The sequence below is a fragment of the Podarcis muralis genome, chromosome 18 (assembly GCF_964188315.1).
Source record: "Podarcis muralis chromosome 18, rPodMur119.hap1.1, whole genome shotgun sequence".
In the NCBI taxonomy this organism is placed as follows: Eukaryota; Metazoa; Chordata; class Lepidosauria; order Squamata; family Lacertidae; genus Podarcis; species Podarcis muralis.
In genome coordinates, this window is record NC_135672.1 from 13,329,710 (window position 1) to 13,351,385 (window position 21,676).

The following is a 21,676-nucleotide window of genomic DNA, read 5'->3' on the forward strand; positions in this document are numbered from 1 at the left end:
AACTTTGGGAATATAACCCCCTTAAAATATAAAGGGGCACAGAAATAAAATGAAAATTAAGCGAATTGCCTCTTAATTGCATTTTTTTTCCAAACTCAGAAATTCCAAAATTTTTTTCCAAACTTCCAGGGGTCCGAAATATCATTTTGCATCATTTCTCCAAAATCTTCGCCGGGTGCCTCGGGTGCGAATCACCCCCTCCCCTTCCTCCCACCCCGCAAAAATTGCATTTTTTGGGGGGTGTTTTCACAACTCAGACCCCCATTTCATATCCTTCCCCCCAATCCATCTCGGAATAAAAAAAGACACCCATTTCTTCTGGTTCCATTCATAACTTACTTTATTTTCCTTCCCAAAAACGGGCTTCCAGAGACCGTTTTCCGTACAGCAAACCGAGGAGGGGGTTCCCCACCCCCAAATTCCCAAATCCGAAAAACCGTGTGCAAGAGCTGAGCAGCCCCCAAACTTTCTGCTGCCACCATAAAAAAAATTTGCTAAGTTCCTCAAGGGTTAAATTCAGGGGAGCCCATTTCGCAGATGGGAAAGTTGAGGACACCATAAGTAACCAGGGCAAAGTTAAACGGGGAAGCAGTTTGGGGAACCCGGATATATATCTATACCTTGGGGGGGCTTGTGGGGAAGGAGTCTGGGGTTCCCGGGAAAGGGGGGCAGCACCCCTCAAACGCAGCGTTGCCCCAGATCGGGAAAGCGAGCCAAGCTGCCTCTATTAAGGAGGCTCTTGCTTCCAGAAATCTCCCTGCATGTGCGAATCCGCGCAAGATCCAGGGTTTTCTCGCTTCCAGGCCCCCAATTAAATTGCTTTTTTGCAGGAAGCAAATCCGGCCGACGAGGACTAGAAACTTGACATTTTGGGATTAAACGGGCAGAGAAGGTCCCCCAAAAGACCCCTGCCTGCCAGGGTAGAGCTCAATGGGTTCCCTCTCCTCCAGGAGGTCTAGAAACTTTATTAGTAACAGAGGGGCTGCGGCGCAGGGGGGAAATATCAGTTCTTCCTGCAGAAGGTCCCGGGTTCAGTTCTTACCACTGGCATCTCCAGCTGGGAGATTGGTTGAGCGAAATCCTGCAGAGATGCTGCCGGCCAGGGTTAGGAATATTAGGGTAGAGCCAGATGCCAGCATGGCTTAACAGTCAGGAAAATTGGGGTCCAACATCAGGAAATGACCCTGTTTGGGGCTGCTGCCCCTCGCGACGGGCACAGCGGACCCCCTCTTCTTTGGGTAATGCTCCCGGGGTCCCCCTTCTAACCACAGAGTGAACCCCAATTGCTGGGAACTGACCCACACATCTCCCCATAGGCTCGTGACCCGATTCGGGGCATTCCTTGCGGACTCCTCCCTTTCTCCCCCCAAGTTCGCCACCTGCTCTCATGCTGGGGTTGACCCCCGGGGGGCTGAAAAACTCGGCTCTAGGTGTGGGGACCGGGTGCGAATCCTGGACCCCGACGGGACTCCCAGGGTCTCAATGCAGGAATCGCAGCAGCGTTCTGGCGCCAGGGGCCAGGCAACGAGGGTGGGGGTCCCCTGGCATCGGGGCGGGGTCTGGGGCCCGGACCGGAGGTGGCGGCGCAGGGGCGCACAGAAATCTTGGGGACCCGACTCCTGCGTTGGCGCGGGTTGGGCTGGATGACCTCCCGGTGTCCCAAAGCTGGGATTCTGTAACTGAAGGGCTGGCAATCTCAAGGACAGAGCCCCAGATGTTTCCCCACTCCGGGGAGAAAATGCTTCTTTTTAAATAGAGGAATGTGCCCATTTTTGTGCCCCTTCTGCATTGGGGGCTCTGCCCCCCCAGATGTTTCGGGCGCCAGCCCCCCTCTGGCCCCAGATGTTATCCCCCCAAATATCGCCACCCAAAACCCCCATTAAAATAGGCATGCCCTGTTATCTAGATGCCCATAACTGGCTCGCCGCTGCCCCCATGCCCAACTGCCCCCCAAAACACCCTGGGGGAATTTGAGGTCCCCCCCAGGCAGGATTCCTGGGTGCCATCGTGTGGGTCAAACAGCGGGCACCCTTCAGGGCAGGGAAAGGGGCACCTCCTTCCCTGCCCCCGGAAGTTCACTGGTCTTCCTCGACGCCCCTCTGCCCGGGCGCAGAGTCCTCTTCCTGGTCTACAGCGGGCAGCCAGGCTCCGGAGGGCCTCTCGGGGGTGCCCAGCGCCCCCCACAACTGCCTCCTGGGGGGACTGGGCGCTCTGCCACTTGTCCTGCGCCCGGGGGGCGAGACGCTGGCGAACTCCACCGCCGTGGTGCCGTCTTCCTGCTCGATGTAGACGCGGGCTTCCAGCCGGGCCGGGTAGGACCCCTGGCACTCCCACTCGGGGTCCCCCTGCACCGCGATGTGGGGCACCGGCGGGCGCCAGGGGGCACCCTCCGCATCGGGCTCGTCAAAGCTGACCTCCTGCACTGCCTCCTGCTTCTTGAACGAGTCCCGGCGTTCGGAGAGGTTCAGGTGGCGCATAACCACCACTTCGGAGTCGGTGCCAGGGCGGGCATGGGGGCGCCGGGCGCCGGGATCTCCAGCGCCCGGCTCGCCCGTCGCCGCCACCGCCTTCTGCCTGCCCTTCTCGGGGATTTTCTCGGCCGACTGGACCCTCTGGAGCAGGGGCGAGCGGGTGCCGTCGGGGGCACGGGTGCCCGCGGGCGGCGAGAGCGCCTTGCCCGCCTTGGAGGGTGGCAGCGGCGAGGGGGACCTCTGCGGGGAGGGCGGGGCGGCGCAGGCCAGGGGCGAAGGCGGGATGCTGCTGGTGGACTTGCGGCGCCCGACTTTGTAGCGCCCGGCGGTGCCCAGTTTGGGCGCCAGGCCGTGGAGGGAGCTGGGGCGGATGTGGCCGGCCGGGGAGGGTGGCGTGCTGGGCGAGGGGGAGGTGGTCTGCGGGGAGGCGGGATCTGGCGAGGGAGAGAGAGAGAGAGAGAGAGAGAGAGAGAGAGAGAGAAAGGGTGAGCAGGATTTAATCCATGGGGCTAATATAATATAATATAATATAATATAATATAATATAATATAAGGGTCATAATATAGATAGCAATAGGGATATGAAATTTACAGAGAAAATTCCAGCCGGAACCCTATCTCTATCATCTATTTATACAGCCATCTATCTATCTATCTATCTATCTATCTATCTATCTATCTATCTATCATCTATCTATCTATCTATCTATCTATCATCTATCTATCTATCTATCTATCTATCTAATCAAAATAAAAGCCACCTACGAAAATGCTATATGAATGATATAAGCAAGTAAACCCCTCAATAATATGTTGGGCCATCGATAATATATTCCATGTCATAATCTAGACACAGAAGCATGGGAATGATTGTGGAAGAGGGATCTGAAATTTACAGAGAAAATTCCAGCCGAAAGCTAGGAATCCAGGTAGACTGCCTCTGCAGCTGGAGGCTCCATTATTATTATTATTATTATTATTATTATTATTATTATTATACTGCCCTATGCCCAGAGGCCTCAGGGCGGTACGCAGAACAGATCAACGTTAAAAACCACCAGCTATCTATCTATCTATCTATCTATCTATCTATCTATCTATCTATCTATCATCTATCTATCTATCTATCTATCTATCTATCATCTATCTATATCTATCTATCTATCTATCTATCTATCTATCTATCTATCTATCTATCTATCTATCATTCATTTATTTATTCATTTATTATATTTATCTTATCTATCTATCTATCTATCTATCTATCTATCTATCTATCTATCATCTTCTATCATCTATCTATCTATCTATCTATCTATCTATCTATCTATCTATCTATCTATCTATCTATCGATATAGATATAAAATCAAAATAAAAACCACATATGAAAATGATATATTAATGGTATGAGCACGTAAAACGGGAAAAGAGCTCAAATTTAGTGCTTCCGGCTGCGGAACCCTCTTTCTGCATCTACCCTGTGGCGGTGAGTTCCACAGGCTAACCGGCCGCCGGATTCCCACCTCAGTCTGCCCCGAACCTCCCAGCCGGGATATAGAGCCCAGCTGTGTAGAGGGACCCCTCTCACCTGTTGGGGCGTCCGGGGCGGGGCTGCGGCAGGGGGTGGGGGGTCCCGGGGAGAGGCTGTGGGTGGGCGAGGCGGGCAGGCTGTCCCCGGAGGAGAGGGAGTGGTGGAGACCCGAAGAAAAGCTGCGGCTGGGATGGAGGGCTGAGGTCTGCTTGGAGATCTTCTTGAAGAGCGATTTCCGCCTGCGGGGAAAGAGACAGCGCGGCACAATGGTCAGGAAATTATTCAGGAAATGATCAGAATAGCCGTCACTCGAACTCGCTCCCAGGTAGACTCGGCCTGTCTGTGGAGGCTCAGTCTAGGACTTCTAAGAAACTAAGAAGGGACTGGCCCCACAGCAGGCTATGGGGTGCCCCATAGGCAAGAAAAACCCCCAGCAGGACCCGAGAGCAGTATAGAAATTCAGGAAATAATCGTAATAATAAATAGCCATCGCTCGAACTCGCTCCCAGGTAGACTGGGCCTGTCTGTGGAGGCTCAGTCTAGGACCCCTAAGAAGCTAAGAAGGGACTGGGCCCACAGCAGGCTATAGGGTGCCCCATAGGCAAGAAAAGCTCCCCAAGGGCGGGAGCCGGGTTCGAGTCTCGCCCACCTGTCCTGGCTCTCCCTCCGGCGGCTCTTCTTGCTCCTCCTGGCCATCCGGGTCCTGGAGCTGTTTTTCCGCGCGGGGCCCACCTTGATGCTCGTGTTTTCCAGCGCCGTGGTGCGCAGCGCCACCTTGTTCCCGCTCTGCAAGGATGGAGGAACAGAGAGGGTTTGGGTGGGTGAGCTGCTGCCGGCCCGGGTAGGCAGTATGTGGCCCCCCAGCCCACCTACCTTCAGCAGAAGCTCGACCACGTCCATGTGGACCAGACCCAGGACCGACTCTCCGTTGACATGCGTGATGAGGTCTCCGGCCCGCAAACCCGCCTCCTGAGCGGGGCTGCTGTCCTCAACGCTCTGCAACCCAAAGCAGGCAATGTTTAGAGCCGGGTGGGACCCCCAGTGGTCATCCATCCCAACCCCGCTCTTCGTCCGGAACCCGCTTCCGGGTTCTAAGCTCCTAAACCTCTGTTCCTTTGAAATCTCATTTATTAAACTTGTATTTGGGCATTGGAAAGATGGGATAAAACCGCATTTTCCTCCTGGGAAAGGAGCCTGCACCTCCCGATTCCTTTTTCTGAATCTCGGGTAGCCAATGCTGCCAGCCCGTGTCTGCACTAGTGGGTCAGATGGAGCGAATAAAAGGCAAGCCTTGAGGACTGGGAGCTTGGTTTGTTTGAAAGGCAATTAAAGGATACTCTCCCCCCGGATAGGGCTGGGAAAGAAAGACCCCAAGGCTGAAATCTTGGAGAGTTGCTGCTGCCAGCCCGTGTAGGCAGTATGGGGCCAAATAGAGCATCCTGGCAACTTGCGTTGATTTGCCCCTATTTCGATCCACTTGGAGGGAGGAGGACCAAAAAACAGGGGCTGGTGGAGGAAGCAGAGGTTCTGGCACGGATGCTGCCAGCCAGTGCAGGCAAAACCAGTCGGGCCAATGGCCTGACTCTGTACAAAGCCGGTTCCTGTTTAAAACAAGCCTTGAAAGAATTCTCAGTCTGAATGCCTTTATCTTTAAAGGAAGGGCTGCCGGCCAGTGCAGGCAACACTAAAAGATCCTAAATCTGGATGCCTTTCTTTCTAATGGAAAGGCTGTAATTTCCGCATCTTGAGGACTAGCGCCTTGGTGTTATTTTCAACCCTCTGTTTCTCACCCAGACCATGTGATGCACGGCGTAGACGTCGCTGTCGCCCATGTAGACCCGGATGGCGCGCAGGGTGAAGCCGTACTTCTTGCCCGAGCTGTGGATGACGATGGGGGGCCGCAGGCCAGAGCCCCCCAGCAGTGGGTCGCGGCTGGGGGACGAGTCCCGGGAGGAGGGGTTGGAGGAGAGGGAGCGGGGAGAGATGGGGCTCACCAGGGCAGTGCCCCCAAAGTCATCTGAAAAAGAGGAGAGGTAGTTAGGGGGTGCCCCACTTTTTGGGGGGGTTAAGGGCTGGGAAATGGCCCCATGAGAGCCCCATAAGTAAGGAGCCCCCTAAACAGGGGCCGAGAGCAGTATAGAAATTCAGGAAATGATCGGAATAGCCGTCGCTCGAACTCGCTCCCAGGTAGAGTGGGCCTGTCTGTGGAGGCTCAATCTAAGACTCCTAAGAAACTAAGAAGGGCCTGGCCCCACAGCAGGCTATAGGGTGCCCCATAGGCAAGAAAAAAACCCCTAAGCAGGACCCGAGAGCAGCAACCGTCGCCCGAACTCGCTCCCAGGTAGACTGCCCCTGTCCCTGGAGGCTCCGCCGAGGAGCCCTAAGAAACTGAGGAGGGCCAAAGAGGGGCCCCCATCTAAGCCCAGCTTCCCCAGGTCTCTGCCCCATAGGCAAGAAGCCCCCCATGCAAAACCCAGCCTTGCTCTCAGGTAGACTGGCTCCGTCTAGGGAGGCTTTGCTTGTGCATTGCAAAATTAATAATAATAATAATAATTAATAATAATAATAATAAAGTGGTCTGGGTCCAGCCCCCCACTGACCTGCCCCGATGATGAGCGAGAGGGCGGAGACGGAGGCCGACTTGGGCACCCTGCTGCCCCCCGAGGGGGTCCTCTGCTTCCCAGGCGTTTCCTTGTGGCTGCCAACCCGGCGCCCCCCACCGGCGTCCCCGTCCAGTGGCAGCGAGTTCTTGGTGCCCGTGCTGTTGCTCCGCAGGCGGATCCGGCTCAGGCTGGACAGGTCAGCTACAAGGAGAGGATTTATTTGGGGTGGAAGGAATACAGTTTGACCCCCCAAGAAACAAAAAAACCGCCCCATTGCAGAAACCCACGGCGGCCGCCTTTTTCCTCTGCCCTCCCATCAACCTTTCCTCTGCTGTGGCGACAGCAGGACTGGAAGCTACTTGGGGCAGAGACCTGTATCCCTGGAAAACGCTCTGTGGAAGCACATACTCTGTCACTGGTTATCTCTATGGCACAATCTCCCAAACTTGTACTTGATACAGTGTATGTGGAGAGATGATTTCCAGAGCCCATGGGTAAAAAATTTACAGCTGAAAATAACGGCAATGGGAATCTCCCCATCCAAATTACTAGAGCAGGACATAGTCCCAGCTAAAAGAACAGTAACCTGTAAGCTAGAGGAGATGGACTGGCAGCAGAAAATGGTCTTGGGCAATGGTACTTGCTCACCTCTAAACCTTGGTTTATTACCCCTCTTAAGGCTCCCAAACTATTTGAATTCCTTAACTTCTTCGGCTCATAGATATGCCTTTGTAAAGGCAAGATTCAACACCTTCCCATCGAACGTGCTGAGAAATAGATTCTCCAATGGACAGATATCGCTCTTATGTGCGTTGCATCACATAATTCTTGATTGTGCTTTTCACTTATCGGCCAGGAGCAAGTTCCTTGCTCAATATCTAAAGGGAATTGCCGATGATACGAATGAAGCCAAACTGAGATATCTATTAAATGATGATGACCCCCTAAGATCACTCACGGTTGCCAGATTCTTGATCAGCGTCCTATCCCTAAAGAAGAGAAACGGACTCCTGTGCGGCTCGGATAACCCTTTTAATCCATGATCTATGTTTTAGGATGTAACTAGGTGATATCACCACTGATGTCTTCTATTAATTTATGAGCAGAGGGTGATGTTTATGTTACAAATTTATTGTAATGTATGATGTTGGCCTTTTGTTTTTGTTCTGCTTTGGTTCTTGTCTGTTTTTTGTAAGTTTTGGCGGTTTTAAATTTGGAGGTTCAAGTACATTATGTTGGTTGGTATGGGAAACTGTCGTGTGACGGGCCAATGGCCGTAATAAAGATCCAAAGATAAAGATCAATCCAATCAGCCCCTGCTTTTATTTTATTTCCAAGCCATGAGGACTAGAACCTTGGCTGCTTTTTAAGCAGCCCAGTGCCAGGTTGTTTTCACCCACCTACCTGCCAGCCCAGAGGCTTTCGCGGGGGTCTTGGCCGGCCCCTCAGGGTCGCCCCCCACCACGAAGACGGGGCGCTCCCTCTTGGGGGGCGCCCGGCAGGGGCTCTCGTCCTCGGAGGAGAAGGCGAACCTGGGCATGGCCTCCAGGCTGCAGGTGGCGCTCAGGGCAGGGGGGCCCCCGCGGGCACCGCACTCCTGGCGGAAGGAGAGGGCCGTCGAGCCGCAGGAGGTCCAGGCGCGGAGTCTGGGGGGAGAGGAGGGAGAAGGGGGTCAATATGGGGCGGGTGAAGCGCCAACCCTGCAGGGAAGGGAGAAGCCCCCCCCCCAGGTGCCAACCTTGGTGCCCTGGGCGTTGCGTTTAGGTGGCACCCATCTGTCTTGAGGGACAATGGAGAATTCTCCCAAGGGTGCTGCCTTAGGGTGACCGTACTTTGAAAATCCGGTCATGGAAGTTGCAAATGACACAAAAAACCGGGCACCAAAGTTGCAAATAATACAAAAAACCGGGCATGGAAGTTGCAAATAACACAAAAAACCGGGCACCAAAGTTGCAAATAATATAAAAACCTGGGCACCAAAGTTGCAAATAAGTTTCGGAGCTGCTTTTAAGGAACGTATGGCAACCCGATTTTAGCGGCGCCAAAGTGCCCTCTCTCCCCAGGGCGCCCCCAGCCCCGTGCCTGGCTGTGCCCCCCCCCGGTGCCCACCTGGTCTCGGGGGCCGGCAGGTGGCCCTTCTCCTCGTCCCAGCGCTCCCCGCGGTCCTCTTTCTCGGTGCGGCTTTGCTCCTGAGACGGCGAGGCACCCAGGGAGGAAGAGGCGTTGGCCAGGTGTTCGGAGCTGCTGTACACCTGCGAGGGGCAGAGATGAAAATGGGCACCTGCGTGCAGTGGCGTAGCGTGGGTTGTCAGCACCCGGGGCAAGGCAAGTAATTTGTGCCCCCTAACCCGTGGATTTGCGCCCCCAACCCATGGATTTGCGCCCCCTAACCCTAACCCCCAGATGTTGCGGCCGGTGCGGCCGGCCCCCCCTGCACCCCTCACGCTACGCCACTGCCTGCGTGGGCACCGTCCGGGAAATAAAAAAACCCACAGCACCCTCTGGCGCTCTCAGGTAGACTGCCTTGGTCCATGGGGCCTCGAGAGGAAAGCCCCCCAAGCGGGGTGCTGAGCCAAAGTCTCCTCCTGCTCTGGGTTTTTTAAAAATATATAATTTTTATTACATTTATTTCATTTCATTTATTTTATTTTATTTTATTACATTTATTTTATTTTATTTTATTACATTTTTATTTTATTTTATTTTATTACATTTATTTTATTTTATTTTATTACATTTATTTTATTACATGTTCCATACTTAAGCCAGTGTCAGAAAGAGAGAGAGACCTCCGGCTTTTTGGCAAGACCCCAGTTCGAATCGCGCAGGGTTTCGGGCGACGGAACGGTTCTTTTCCTTTCTGTAATTTTTATTTTTCTGTTTAATCATTTATCCATCATTAAGCTATCAAACAGAGGGCTGCCAGAAAAAGAGAGACCCCCGACTTTTCGGCAGGACCCTGGTTCGAATTGCGCACGGTTTCAGGAGACGGAACAGTGCTTTTCCTTTCTATATTTCTTATTAGATTTTCTGCTTTACGTTGCAGAATATACATTTCAACCACCTTAAATTATCAAGGACTTCTCTTTCTGTGGTTCGTTTCGCGTCTCAAAAATCCCTGCATATTTTACAAAAATCTATTCCCTTCCTACATCCGCCGAAGATTATTTGCACTGCTGAATTGATCTTAATACTGCCAGCAATTATTTCCCATATATTCAATATATTCCAATTTTCTCTATTCTATATTTTAAGTCTGCAAGCTGCGCGCATTCTCCCAAGTTAAATTGCCATTTTCCGCTCCTTTTTTGCATTTGGGGGCAAAGAAACCCGCGCCGCGTATGTAAATCCTTCCAAGGTAGACCTGCTCTGCCTCTGGAGGCTCTACCAAGAAACCATAACTAAGATGGTGGATTTTTCGGAACTAGCCGACCTAACCGGAAGGAGGAGGAGTATGTGGAAGAGTGGAATAAATTTAATAGTTATCTAGTTAAACTTGTCCTGTTAAATTAAATGGAAACAGCTTGCAGATACTTGACGGGCTTAGGATTTTATTGATGTTAAATGATGAATTAATATGCTTAATTCCATAAGGTGAAGATTTAAGGATGTTCATGTCGAAGTTAAATTTCATAAGAATTGGGATTTGGAAAACCCTTCAAAGGGCATGCAATGAAATTCAACCGAGGGGAAGCGAGGAAGTCGCTGAACAACGTTAATAAGTGTAATTTGCAATAATTTATGTTTGTTTGGTGTGTTTGTTTGTTTATAATATTGTGAAAACCAATTAAAAATTTTTTTGGGGGGGAAAAAGAAACCGTAACCAAATCTGCGAAATTTGCAGACCTTGCTGAACCGGTGTGAGCAAGAGGAGAACTGCCGGATCTCCAGGGACGACTCCTCGTCGTTGGTCTCCTCGTCTTCCGACCCCAGGTGGCGATAGCGCTCCGAGCGAGCTGGGGGGGTGGGTGGGGAGAGCAGGAAATGACGTCAGGGTTGGGGGGGACAAGAGGCCGGGGGTCCCGTCCCCCCCCATGAAAAAGAAGGGTGCACCTGCCCTGCAAAACCAACACCCAGCCGGAGGCATATGGAGAAGCGTCAAATTGTGGGTCGGAAAGGGATCCGTGGGTCATCCAAACCAACCCGGAATCTCTCTCCACCCCCCCACCCGATAATTTGTATTAATTTTCCAAATTGAAGGCCATTTCTGACATTTGCGACGCGGCTTGCGCCTCAAAGCAGCCGCCTGGCTTTCTTGCTCCGCCCGCTAGGCCTTACTGTCGAAGTAGCTGGTGTCGTCCTCGGCTTCCAGCTGGGGGATGAACTCGGCCTTCTGCCGCAGGAGCCCGTTCCAGTCCAGGGTGCGGAAAAAGGGGTTCTGCTTCACCTCGTGCGCCCCTCCTGGCGGGGGGGAAGGAAGGAGGGCGTCAGGATCGGGGCCCCAAGTGGCCCCCTCTTAAGTCCAGGGGGCCACCAATGAGAAGCACCCAAGAGAAGCCCCCTCTCCCAGCGCTTTTCCAGACACTGGGCTAAGGTAGATTGCGCCTGTCCGTGGAGGTTCTCTTTTTGAGAAGCAGAAGAGTCCTGAAACGGTTGGATCAGGCCCTGTCTAGTCCCGCCTCCTCGCCTTCCGGTGACCAACCAGACGCTGAGCACGACAGCAGCGACGCTCAGCGGTTGGAGTTATTCACAGGCATTTCCTGCCTCCAGTGGAAGGCAGTTCCACAGGTTAACCGGGCGCTAATCAAAGGAGGAGGCCTTTTTTCGCCTGCCCCGAATCTCCCAACCTCCGCCCCCTCCATTGTTTTCCTGTAAGTAAATTTATGCCCCTCTCCCCATCTATCGAGAGGCGGCGTGGCCTAATGGTTAGAGCGCTGTCCCAGGACCCGGGTTCCAATCCTTGCTGGGGGGGGGCAGGAAGATAAAATCCTTTACCTGTGCCCAGGCGTTCCAGAGGGCAGTGCTTCAAGAGTTGGGTGATGAGGTCCTGGGCGTCGGGAGGGAGAGCCTCGTCCCCCTCCGGCCAAATAATTTCGTCTGGAACGAAGAAAGCGGAAGAAAAACTGCGTATGAGCGGTTTTTTTGCCCCCTGGGCACCACCCCAAATCAAAACAGGGTTGGGTTGCGAGTCAGTCGGGACCCCCAGGGGTCATCCATCCCAACCCAATCGCAGCTGAAACCCTCTTCTCCTCCGAACCATACACTCCTGAAAGCCGTGGGGCGCGAGACCTGGGTTCGAATCCTTTTCTACTGGGTTGCCCCAGTAAAACAGGCCTAGACAGCATCTTTAGAAGTAGAGACTTGCCAACAAAGGTCTGTATACTTCAAGCTCTGGTTTTCCCAGTAGTGATGTATGGAAGTGAGAGCTGGACCATCAAGAAGGCTGATCGCCGAAGAATTGATGCTTTTGAATTCTGGTGCTGGAGGAGACTCTTGAGAGTCCCATGGACTGCAAGAAGATCCAACCTCTCCATTCGGAAGGAAACCAGCCCTGAGTGCTCACTGGAAGGACAGATCCTGAAGCTGAGGCTCCAAGACTTTGGCCACCTCAGGAGAAGAGAAGACTCCCTGGAAAAGACCCTGATGTTGGGAAAGATGGAGGGCGCAAGGAGAAGGGGACGACAGAGGACGAGATGGTGGGACAGTGTTCTCGAAGCGACCAGCATGAGTCTGACCAAATTGAGGGGGGCAGTGGAAGACAGGAGGGCCTGGCGTGCTCTAGTCCAGGGGGTCACCAAGAGGCGGACACGACTAAATGACTAAACAACAACAAATATAAGAGAGAGAGATGGATGAGCTTTGGGTGTCCCTCCCTTCTAGGATCCTGCGGAAGTTCAGATGACGCAAAGCTTCCTCTCTCTCCCGGCAGTTTCCCGAAGCTTGGGGGGGCGAGAAAAAGTGGGCAGAGAACAGACCCCATAATTGAGCTTCTCCCCCCCTTGGTGGCGTCACACGCCGAGGGTCAGAAGGGGAGCTTTTGTCTCGCCCTGAAAGGACCTTTTGTTCGGGTGGCGCAGAAGAGGCAGCGCTCTGGCCGGCAGCTGCGGCGGCCGTTGACCCCGATTCCCCCAGAGATGGGGGGCTCCGCTCTGCGTTCGGATGCAGAAAAGCTCAGAGCTCATCCTAAACCCCCTCCGAAAATTAAAAAAGCACCGCTAGGTGAATGCAGATAGACTGTCACTGGAGCTGGAGGAGAAAAACTTCGCACAAACTGATGGAATAGGCCAAAATGGCAAATTTAACTGAAAGGCTTAAGAGACAAAGACATGAGAGATTTTTTTTTTAAAGACTGGGAACCATTTATGTTGTATTTAAGGAGCTAGTGAAAAGAAATGGACTTCACTTTTATTGTGAAATTAATGTTATTTTGTCTTTTCTTTTCCTCTTTTGATTTTTTGGCGGAGGACCAGAAGGATACGCTCAGCTTCTGAAAAGGCGGAGCGTGAGACTCGAACTCGAGCGAATTAGGAATCGGCCCGAAGGAAAATGTCAAAAGGAGTGGAACAAATTTATTTATTGCTTGAAAGAAAATTGTATTCATTTAAAAACGTTTGTAGCATTAAGGTGAAACGTTTGGTAATGTGAAGTTATGACGATGATTTATAAATAAGAATGTGATTTTTAAGGTGATTATAAGATAAAGAAGTGATTACAGGAATGCGAAAGACATGTTATGGGCTATAGGGATGTCAGAAAGAGAGGTAGAAGGAAGTCAAAGCTCACGTTGAGCAAATAAGTTGTTGTGAATATGTGCATTGAATTAAAATGAAATATGTAAAAACTCAATAAAAATTATGTTAAAAAAAAGAGAGACTCGAACTCAGTGCTGTGGCTTCGAGCCCCATTTGGGCCCCAAAAATGCCTGTCTTGCAGTGGGGCTGGTTGACCCTTGGGGTCCCAACTATATTTCAAACAGCTCACTTGGTAGAGCCTTTTGGGGGTTGGCGGAGGACCGGAGGGATATGCCCAGCTTCTGAATAAGCGGAGCATGAGACTCGAACTCAGGGCTGTGGCTTTGAGTCCCCCTTTTGGGCCGAAAAGATGGGGGTGGGCTGGATGACCTTTGGGGGTCCCCCTTCCCGAATTCTCCCCTTTGGGGCCAAAAAGACGCCTGCCTCGCAGGAGAGGGTTGGGATGGATGACCTTTGGGGTCCCACCTATATTACAAATAGCTCACTTGATAGAGTTTCATGGGCCCGGCGGAGGACCGGAGAGATATGCTCAGCTTCTCAACAGGCGGAGCGTGAGACTCGAACTCAGGGCCGCGACTTTGAGCCCCCCTTTGGGGCCGAAAAGGTGGGGTTGCATTAGATGACCTTTGGGGAGCTCCCTTCCCCGAATTCTCCGCCCCGGGGGGAGAAGCACCTACCGCTGATCACCTGTCCGAAGAGCTCTTCCGGGGTGTCTCCGAAAAAGGGGACGCAGCCCACCAGGAACTCGTAGAGGACGATGCCCATGGCCCACCAGTCGACCGGCTTCCCGTAGCCCTGGTTCAGGATCACCTCTGGGGCGATGTACTCGGGGGTCCCGCACACCTGGAAGGGGGAAATTCGGGGGGCGGTCAGGGTGCCCCCCATGGGGAGCTGACCCCTATCCTGCCGACAAGGGAAGGGGGCGCATCTCCCCTCGCGGGGCAGACCCGACTCTGCCTCTCCCCCCTCAGAGACCCGCCCCCCCAAATTTGGGTCCTGGCGCCCCCCTAAGCCCTCCCCGGAGACCCTACTCCTCCTGGCAAAGGACCCCCCCAAATTTGGGTCCTGGGACCCCCACAAGCCCTCCCCGGAGACCCTCCTCCTCCTGGCAAATGACCCCCAAATGTGGGTCCCGGCGCCCCCCAAGCCCTCCCCGGAGACCCTCCTCCTCCTGGCAAACAACCCCTAAATGTGGGTCCCAGCGCCCCCCTAAGCCCTCCCCGGAGACCCTCCTCCTCCTGGCAAACGACCCCAATATGTGGGTCCCGGCGCCCCCACATGCCCTCCCCGGAGACCCTCCTCCTCCTGGCAAATGACCCCCAAATGTGGGTCCCAGCGCCCCCACATGCCCTCCCCGGAGACCCTCCTCCTCCTGGCAAAGGACCCCCAAATGTGAGTCCCGGCGCCCCCCTAAGCCCTCACCTGCTTGTCGACGAATTCCCGGGTGTCCTTTTCTATGTGTCCCTCGTACAAGTTGGTGGCCATGTTCATCAACCCGATTTTGGAGAGTCCGAAATCCGTCAGCTTGATGTGCCCCATGGAGGTGATGAGGAGGCTATGGGGTGAGGTGGGGGGCAGAGGGGGGGAAGACAGGTCTCAGTTAGGGGGGGAGAGGGACCCCGGACAAAGGGGACCCTGGAAGGGCTGGGAAATAAAATCCATTTCGCGTCCCAAACCGTGATACACCGTATTTTTCTGTGGATAAGACGCCCCCTATTTTTTGAGCCCCAAATTAAGAAATAAATAATTGTGTGTATAAGACGACCCCCAGTTTTAAATTTAGGGGGGGAAATATAGTCTTACACACGGGAAAATACAGTATCAGTACGTTGTCCAAAACTGGTTGGAAGTCCGTATTGTGACAGATATTGGTTTCGTGATACCTGGCGATATATTGTGAATCGCGATTTGTGCAAGAAATTCACAACGTGGGGAAACCCGCCAATGTCTTCCCGTAGCTCCACCCTTATTTCAGATATTGTGATATAACAGTATATTGTGATAGTTAGCTGGGGATAGATCGCAATGTTGAAAAACAGCTCCATCCTTATTCCAGACATGATATATCAGTATACCGTGATGTTTAGCTGGTGATACATCATGAAGTTGAAAACTATTTCTGTCCTTATTCCAGACATCGTGATATATCAGCATATTGCAATATTTAAAGGTAAAGGGACCCCTGACCCTTAGGTCCAGTCATGGCCGACTCTGGGGTTGTGGCGCTCATCTCGCTTTACTGGCCGAGGGAGCCGGCGTACAGCTTCCGGGTCATGTGGCCAGCAGGACTAAGCCACTTCTGGCGAACCAGAGCAGCGCACGGAAACGCCGTTTACCTTCCCGTCAGAGCAGTACCTATTTATCTACTTGCACCTTGACGTGCTTTTGAACTGCTAGGTGGGCAGGAGCAGGGACCGAGCAACGGGAGCTCACCCCGTCATTGCGGGGATTCGAACCGCCGACCTTCTGATCGGCAAGTCCTAGGCTCTGTGGTTTAACCCACAGCGCCACCCGCATCCCTGGAAATATTTAGCTAGTGATATATTGCGATGTCGGAAAAACAGCTCCGTCCTTATTCCAGGCGCCGCGATATTTCGACATGTTGCGATATTTCAGCCTGGCGATATGTCAAAACCTTCGACCAGGCATGGCCAAACTCGGCCTTCCAGCTGTTTGGGGACTACATTTCCCATCATCCCTGGCCGCTGGCCCTGTTAGCTAGGGCTGATGGGAGTTGTAGTCCCAAACCATCAGGAGAGCTGAATTTGAAGGTTCTTGGCATAGGCAAATATGGCCCTCCAGCTGTTTTTGGACTACAGTTCCCATCATCCTGACCCCTGGTCCCATTAGCTAGGGCTAAGATGATGGGAGTTGCAGTCCCCAAACAGCCTTAGACAGACCCATGTGCAGAGGGGTGCCGGAAGCCCCCCTGTCGGCCGACCCTTACTTGTCCGGCTTGAGGTCGCGGTGGACGATGCCGTAGTTGTGCAGATACTCCAATGCCAGGACCGTCTCAGCAAAATACATTCTGGCCATGTCCACCGGAAGGGGACCCATGTTCTTCAAGAGGGTGGCGCAGTCCCCACCTAAGGGAGACAGAGGGGCGGTGAGAGACCCCCGGTCCGGGAACGGGGGGCAGATCCCTCCCCAATCCTGCCAGTCCCATCCCGGGTGCTTGAAGCCTCGCCGTCGGTCCCAGGATCCCAGGATCTCAAGCTAACAGGACCAGCGGTCAGGGATGATGGGAACTGTAGTCCCTAAACATCTAGAGGGCCAAGTCTGGCCGCCACTGCTCAAGATCAGGCAGAGCTAAACTCAGCCCTCCAGATGTTTTTGGACTACAACTCCCATCATGCCTAGCTAACAGGACCGGCGGCCAGGGATGATGGGAGTTGTAGTCCCAGAACATCTGGCCTAAACCTTGCAGAATAACCTCGGGAGAGGAGAAGGAGTTTAACCCCAAGGCGGCTGGACCGCACGCGGTATGACTCTTCTTCCGGCGGCCCAGCGGGTGCCGGACGTACTACGCCACCTTTTCCGGGCCGGCGCCTGGCGCTACGACTCCCTCACCTTCGACGTACTCCATGACCATGCAGAGGTGGCGCCGGGTCTCGAAGGAGCAGAACATGCTGACCACAAAGGGGTTTTCGGCAAAGGTGAGGATGTCCCGCTCCACGAAGACCTGCTGGATCTGGTTGCGGAGGACCAGGTTTTGCTTGTTGATCTTCTTGATGGCAAAGCGCTGGCGGGTCTCCTTGTGGCGCACGAGGTAGACGGCCCTAGTGGGCGGAGCAGAGAGAGAGAGAGAGAGATGGGAGGAGGAGGAAGAACGGACGGCGAAATCGGCATTTAAGGGGGTGGATTCACTGAATCAGTGCTTTTTTTCTTTAAAAAAAGGAAAAATATTTAGGGGTGCTCTCGTTTTGACGTCACGAAACCACCGTTTTATCGATCAAATCGGGGGAAATAAATACAGTAAGTGGACAAAAGGAGGAAGGTTCACATCAGGCGAGCAAAAAACAGATCGTAGAAATTTAATTTATATAAGATTATTAGTACACGATGGTTTTCATCTTGGTCTATTGTGTATGTTACTTCTGAATTTCAATAAAGTATTTAAACTGGACAGGGGGGTTGTTTAGGCAAGACAAAACAGGGGTGGGAAGCGAAAAACAACCCTATGAGGTAGGCCAGGTGGGGAGAGAAAGGGACTAGATCCGAAGGCGAGTGGGGAATTGGAGCCGTTCTACGACACCCCTGCAAGGCAGTCCAGCCCGAGGCAGAGCGAGTGGCCAGAGCCGAGATTCGAACCCGGACCACGGCTCTTGCTGCGGCTTCCCCACCCAGATGACCCAGAAAAATGTCTCCAGCAATATCCCATTATAGACACCCGATTGCAAAACGGAAAACATTAAGGGGAAATAATTAAAAAAAAAACCCTCACCCGTAGGCTCCGTTGCTGATCAGCTTGACGGTTTCGAAATCGCTCTCGCACGGGTTCCTTCGAGGAACGGAGGAAGGAGGGCGGCTCTGAGAGGAAGGAGAAGAGGAGGGCAAGACATTAGGATTCATTTGACTGCCTTTATACATTTAAAAATGTGTGTGTGCGTATATACAGTGGGGGCTGCGTGACGACAGCCTTACCTTTCCATGTATATAGTAGAGATACATATATCTCCCCTATATAAAGGGAAACGTAAGGTTGTCGTCACGCAGCCCCCATTGTAGTGACGCATCACCATTGTCTGAGTTTTCAGACAAATACACAGCCCTTTTTCTTTTCAACAAATATTCTTGTGTGTACGATAAAAAGATATTTATTTTATTCTTTTTATTCTTTTTATTTTATTCTTTCAGCCCTAAACCCACAAGTCTCGGTTCACAACATAACATTAATATCTCTCTTATTTCCTGTACCCAACTCTGGAACCGGGTCAAGGCTGCCCACCCACCTCCAAACCCGTTTAAGAGAGGCTCTTCATCTCAAGGTCTTGGGTTCGAGTTCCGCCTTGGGCAAAAGATCGCAGGGGGTTGGAATGGATGACCCTCGGGGTCCCTCCCGATATTGTAGAATCCTACGGTTCTACGATATCAGTAGGGGGAGAGGGCTGGTCTCACCTCGGAGAAGTCGCCCGGGTGCTCTGATCCCGACAGAGAGCCGCAATCTACTTGATCGAGCTGAACAATTTCTGGAGGGGAAGAGAGAAAGAAACAGGAATGAACCCTCTGTCCCCTCCCTTAAATAAATTTCAGGGACTCTGCGAAGCGGACAGTTCCTCGGGTAAAGCACGGGATCCTCAATCGCAGGGTGGCGGGTTCGAGTTCCGCCTTGGGCCTTGGCAGCGGGTTGGACTGGATGACCCCCAGTGCCCCTTACGAATGAGGAGAGAAATTAGAAAAGGAGGAGCGAAAAACTGCTCCAGCTAAGGAGAAGATACTAAGGCAAACAAGAGGGAAAGGAAGCAGCTGATCGGCAAGCGATCAGGAGAGAGATAAGGGAGGCTAGCGATAAAGGAGGCTGCCTGGAAGAAGGAGGTAAAAGCCCCTGGATCCTCAGGATTTTTGCACTGGGTCACCCCAAATTCACCATCAGATCACACAGCATGTCCATGGCTACAGCCTGCACCAAAAAAACCACACACCCACTGTTTCGTGGGGCCGCAATGGCGCAAAAACGTGGTTGCAAAGCATGGATCCACATGGATCCTTAGGATTTTTGCATCGGGCTATCCCAAACTCACATGTCTGTGGCCACAGCATGAACCACAAAAATCCTACATCCACTGTTTCATTCAGAATAATTATTTTCCTTGTTTTCTTCCTCTAAAAACTAGGTGCGTCTTATGGAGCAAAAAATACGGTACATATTTTGCTGTGTGCCAATGGCTTGAGATACCTATTCGGTCCATAAATGACTATATAGCATATATTCTAGTGATGTATGGAAGTGAGAGCTGGACCATCAAGAAGGCTGATGGCCGAAGAATGGATGCTTTTGAATTCTGGTGCTGGAGGAGACTCTGGAGAGTCCCACGGACTGCAAGAAGATCAAACCTATCCATCCTTAAGGAAATCAGCCCTGAGTGCTCCCTGGAAGGACAGATCCTGAAGCTGAGGCTCCAAGACTTTGGCCATGAGAAGAGAAGACTCCCTGGAAAAGACCCTGATGTTGGGAAAGATGGAGGGCACAAGGAGAAGGGGACGACAGAGGACGAGATGGTGGGACAGTGTTCTTGAAGCGACCAGCATGAGTTTGACCAAACTGTGGGAGGCAGTGGAAGACAGGAGGGCCTGGCGTGCTCTGGTCCAGGGGGTCACCAAGAGGCGGACACCACTAAACGACTAAACAAAAGCATATATTCAACACAAAAAACCCCAGCGGCAATTGGTTGCTGGCAAAGGGCCCCATTATCTTGAGGAGCTGAGGGCCGCATCAAAGTGAAATCCGGCCCTGGAGAGTTCCCACCTCACCCCCCGCCTTCCATTTGAAAATTGGGGTCCCCGTCCGCCCCAGTTGCTCACCCTCCAGGGGGTCTTTGGCGAGACCCAGCTGGCTGATGATGTATCTTGGAATATCGGTCTTGATCCCCTGCCCGACTTTGGCGTGTCCTTCGGCGGCTTCCAAGAGATGGTAGAACTCTTCTGGGTCGAATTCCTGTGAAAAAAGGAGGAAAAGAAGGGAACAAAGAAGGGAGAGAAAGAAGGAGAAGCAGGGTTTGCTTCCAGTTAAAGGTGCATTTTCGGCTGCAATTCCTTGCACACCCGAGAGTCAAGCATAGCTGTCAACGTTTCCCTTTTCTTGCGAGGAATCCTATTCGGAATAAGGGGATTTCCCTTAAAAACGGGAAATGTTGGCAGCTATGGAGTCGAGATCCTCCAAACGCGACGGGTTTGCAAAGATAATAATAATAATAATTATAATAATTTCTATACCACGCTTCATCCGAGGTTCACAGGGCGGTTTACAATATACATAAATACACCCTCAGTTGGGAGAGTCTGGTACTCATCATCTCAAGGTTGTGAGTTCGAGTCCTGCTTGGGGGGAATTGTTGGGGGCTGGGTTCCCACCCGACTCTGTGATTTCCCCATAATCCTTCGCATCATCATCAATAATAATAATAATAATAATAATAATAATAAATGTTATTTGTATCCCGCTCTCCCCAGCCAAAGCCAGGCTCAGAGCGGCTAACATCATATAAATAAGACAATATGCATAATACGATATACAATATGCAAATAAAATAACATTCAACATTCATTAAAGCAACATAGAACAATATTAAATATCAGCATTTCAAAATGAAACAGAAATCCACTCACAATAAGTAATTTCTAAACTCCAGTCAATCAAACCACAGCAAACCACAGCGCACAACATAATACAATACAAAATCCGACGCGTTTTCCCCTTTGACCTCCCCCATCTATGCAAAATGCGCGCCACACGCAAGGGAGAAGCGAGGAGGAGGGAGGAGGAAAAAAAGCGCCAGCCCTTCGATTAACGGCCGGCTGGCCGCGGGTTCGAGAGGCGACTCTCCTTACCAGGCATTCCAGGAGCCGAGCCGGACGGGAGATGATGATGAGGAATTTCCGGACCAGCTGTTCCACAAAGCGCAGCTCTTCGCTCTCGGAGCGCTCCTGGGCCTGGAGGAGGAGGACCAGAGGGAGAACCGGGCCTCAGCAGCCGCCATTTTTAAAATCACATTTACCCCCCCCCCAAAAAACACCCCACGGTTCCGTTTATTTTGGCCCCTCGCCGCTTCTAATTTCCCTGAGTCGATTTCCCAATAAACCTTGCCAAACTCTCGCTTTGTCCTGCTCCGTGACGAGTTATTCGTTTCATTTATTTATGCTGTTTCTACCCAAACTTTCCCCTCCAAGGACTGGGTCGTTATTATTATTAATAATAATATTAATAATAATAAATTTGCAGGCAGCCCTCTGTCAGTAGATCTCGGGGCGGCTTGCAGTGTAGAAACCCAAGATTTTGGGGGTCCCTTTCAACTCTTCTAGGTTTGTTTTAATAATAATAATAATAATAATAATAATAATAATAATAATAATAATACATTTTTATTTATACCGCGCCCTTCTCGGTTCAAAAACCAGGCTCACAACAAATTTAAAACAGTTAATTATAAAAGCAGTATAAAAACATGAATAACAATACAATTCAAAATTCAAAAATCAAATTAGGGGAAATAAGCATTAGAATTTTGAATTAACTTTGTAATGAATGACCTTAGAATTTTGTACTATTTTATTGTTGTTAGCCGCCCTGAGCCCGGCTTCGGCTGGGGAGGGCGAGATATAAATAATAATAATAATAATTATTATTATTAGAGAGGTTTGGGGAGGGGGTTCCCTCCGCC

At 51.8% G+C, this 21,676-nt stretch overlaps 1 protein-coding gene across 9 annotated transcripts in view; it reads right to left on the reverse strand.

The window, feature by feature from the left end:
• Positions 1 to 322: 322 nt before the first annotated feature.
• MAST3 (microtubule associated serine/threonine kinase 3) overlaps positions 323 to 21,676 on the reverse strand; it is a 49,466-nt gene continuing 28,112 nt past the window's right edge. For all 9 annotated transcript variants that reach the window (XM_028713258.2, XM_028713255.2, XM_028713256.2 and 6 more), the window contains 19 exons: positions 20,847 to 20,948; positions 19,821 to 19,953; positions 18,417 to 18,487; positions 17,743 to 17,828; positions 16,869 to 17,077; positions 16,246 to 16,384; positions 14,721 to 14,853; positions 13,976 to 14,141; positions 11,542 to 11,643; positions 10,885 to 11,007; positions 10,453 to 10,562; positions 8,716 to 8,858; positions 8,011 to 8,252; positions 6,604 to 6,807; positions 5,794 to 6,020; positions 4,877 to 4,999; positions 4,653 to 4,789; positions 4,061 to 4,242; positions 323 to 2,905 (listed from right to left, as the gene is read on the reverse strand). In XM_028713258.2, coding sequence (XP_028569091.2) covers positions 2,076 to 2,905; positions 4,061 to 4,242; positions 4,653 to 4,789; positions 4,877 to 4,999; positions 5,794 to 6,020; positions 6,604 to 6,807; positions 8,011 to 8,252; positions 8,716 to 8,858; positions 10,453 to 10,562; positions 10,885 to 11,007; positions 11,542 to 11,643; positions 13,976 to 14,141; positions 14,721 to 14,853; positions 16,246 to 16,384; positions 16,869 to 17,077; positions 17,743 to 17,828; positions 18,417 to 18,487; positions 19,821 to 19,953; positions 20,847 to 20,948 — 3,462 coding nt within the window. In that variant the 3' untranslated portion in view covers positions 323 to 2,075. The remainder of the gene's footprint in view (positions 2,906 to 4,060; positions 4,243 to 4,652; positions 4,790 to 4,876; positions 5,000 to 5,793; positions 6,021 to 6,603; positions 6,808 to 8,010; positions 8,253 to 8,715; positions 8,859 to 10,452; positions 10,563 to 10,884; positions 11,008 to 11,541; positions 11,644 to 13,975; positions 14,142 to 14,720; positions 14,854 to 16,245; positions 16,385 to 16,868; positions 17,078 to 17,742; positions 17,829 to 18,416; positions 18,488 to 19,820; positions 19,954 to 20,846; positions 20,949 to 21,676) is intronic.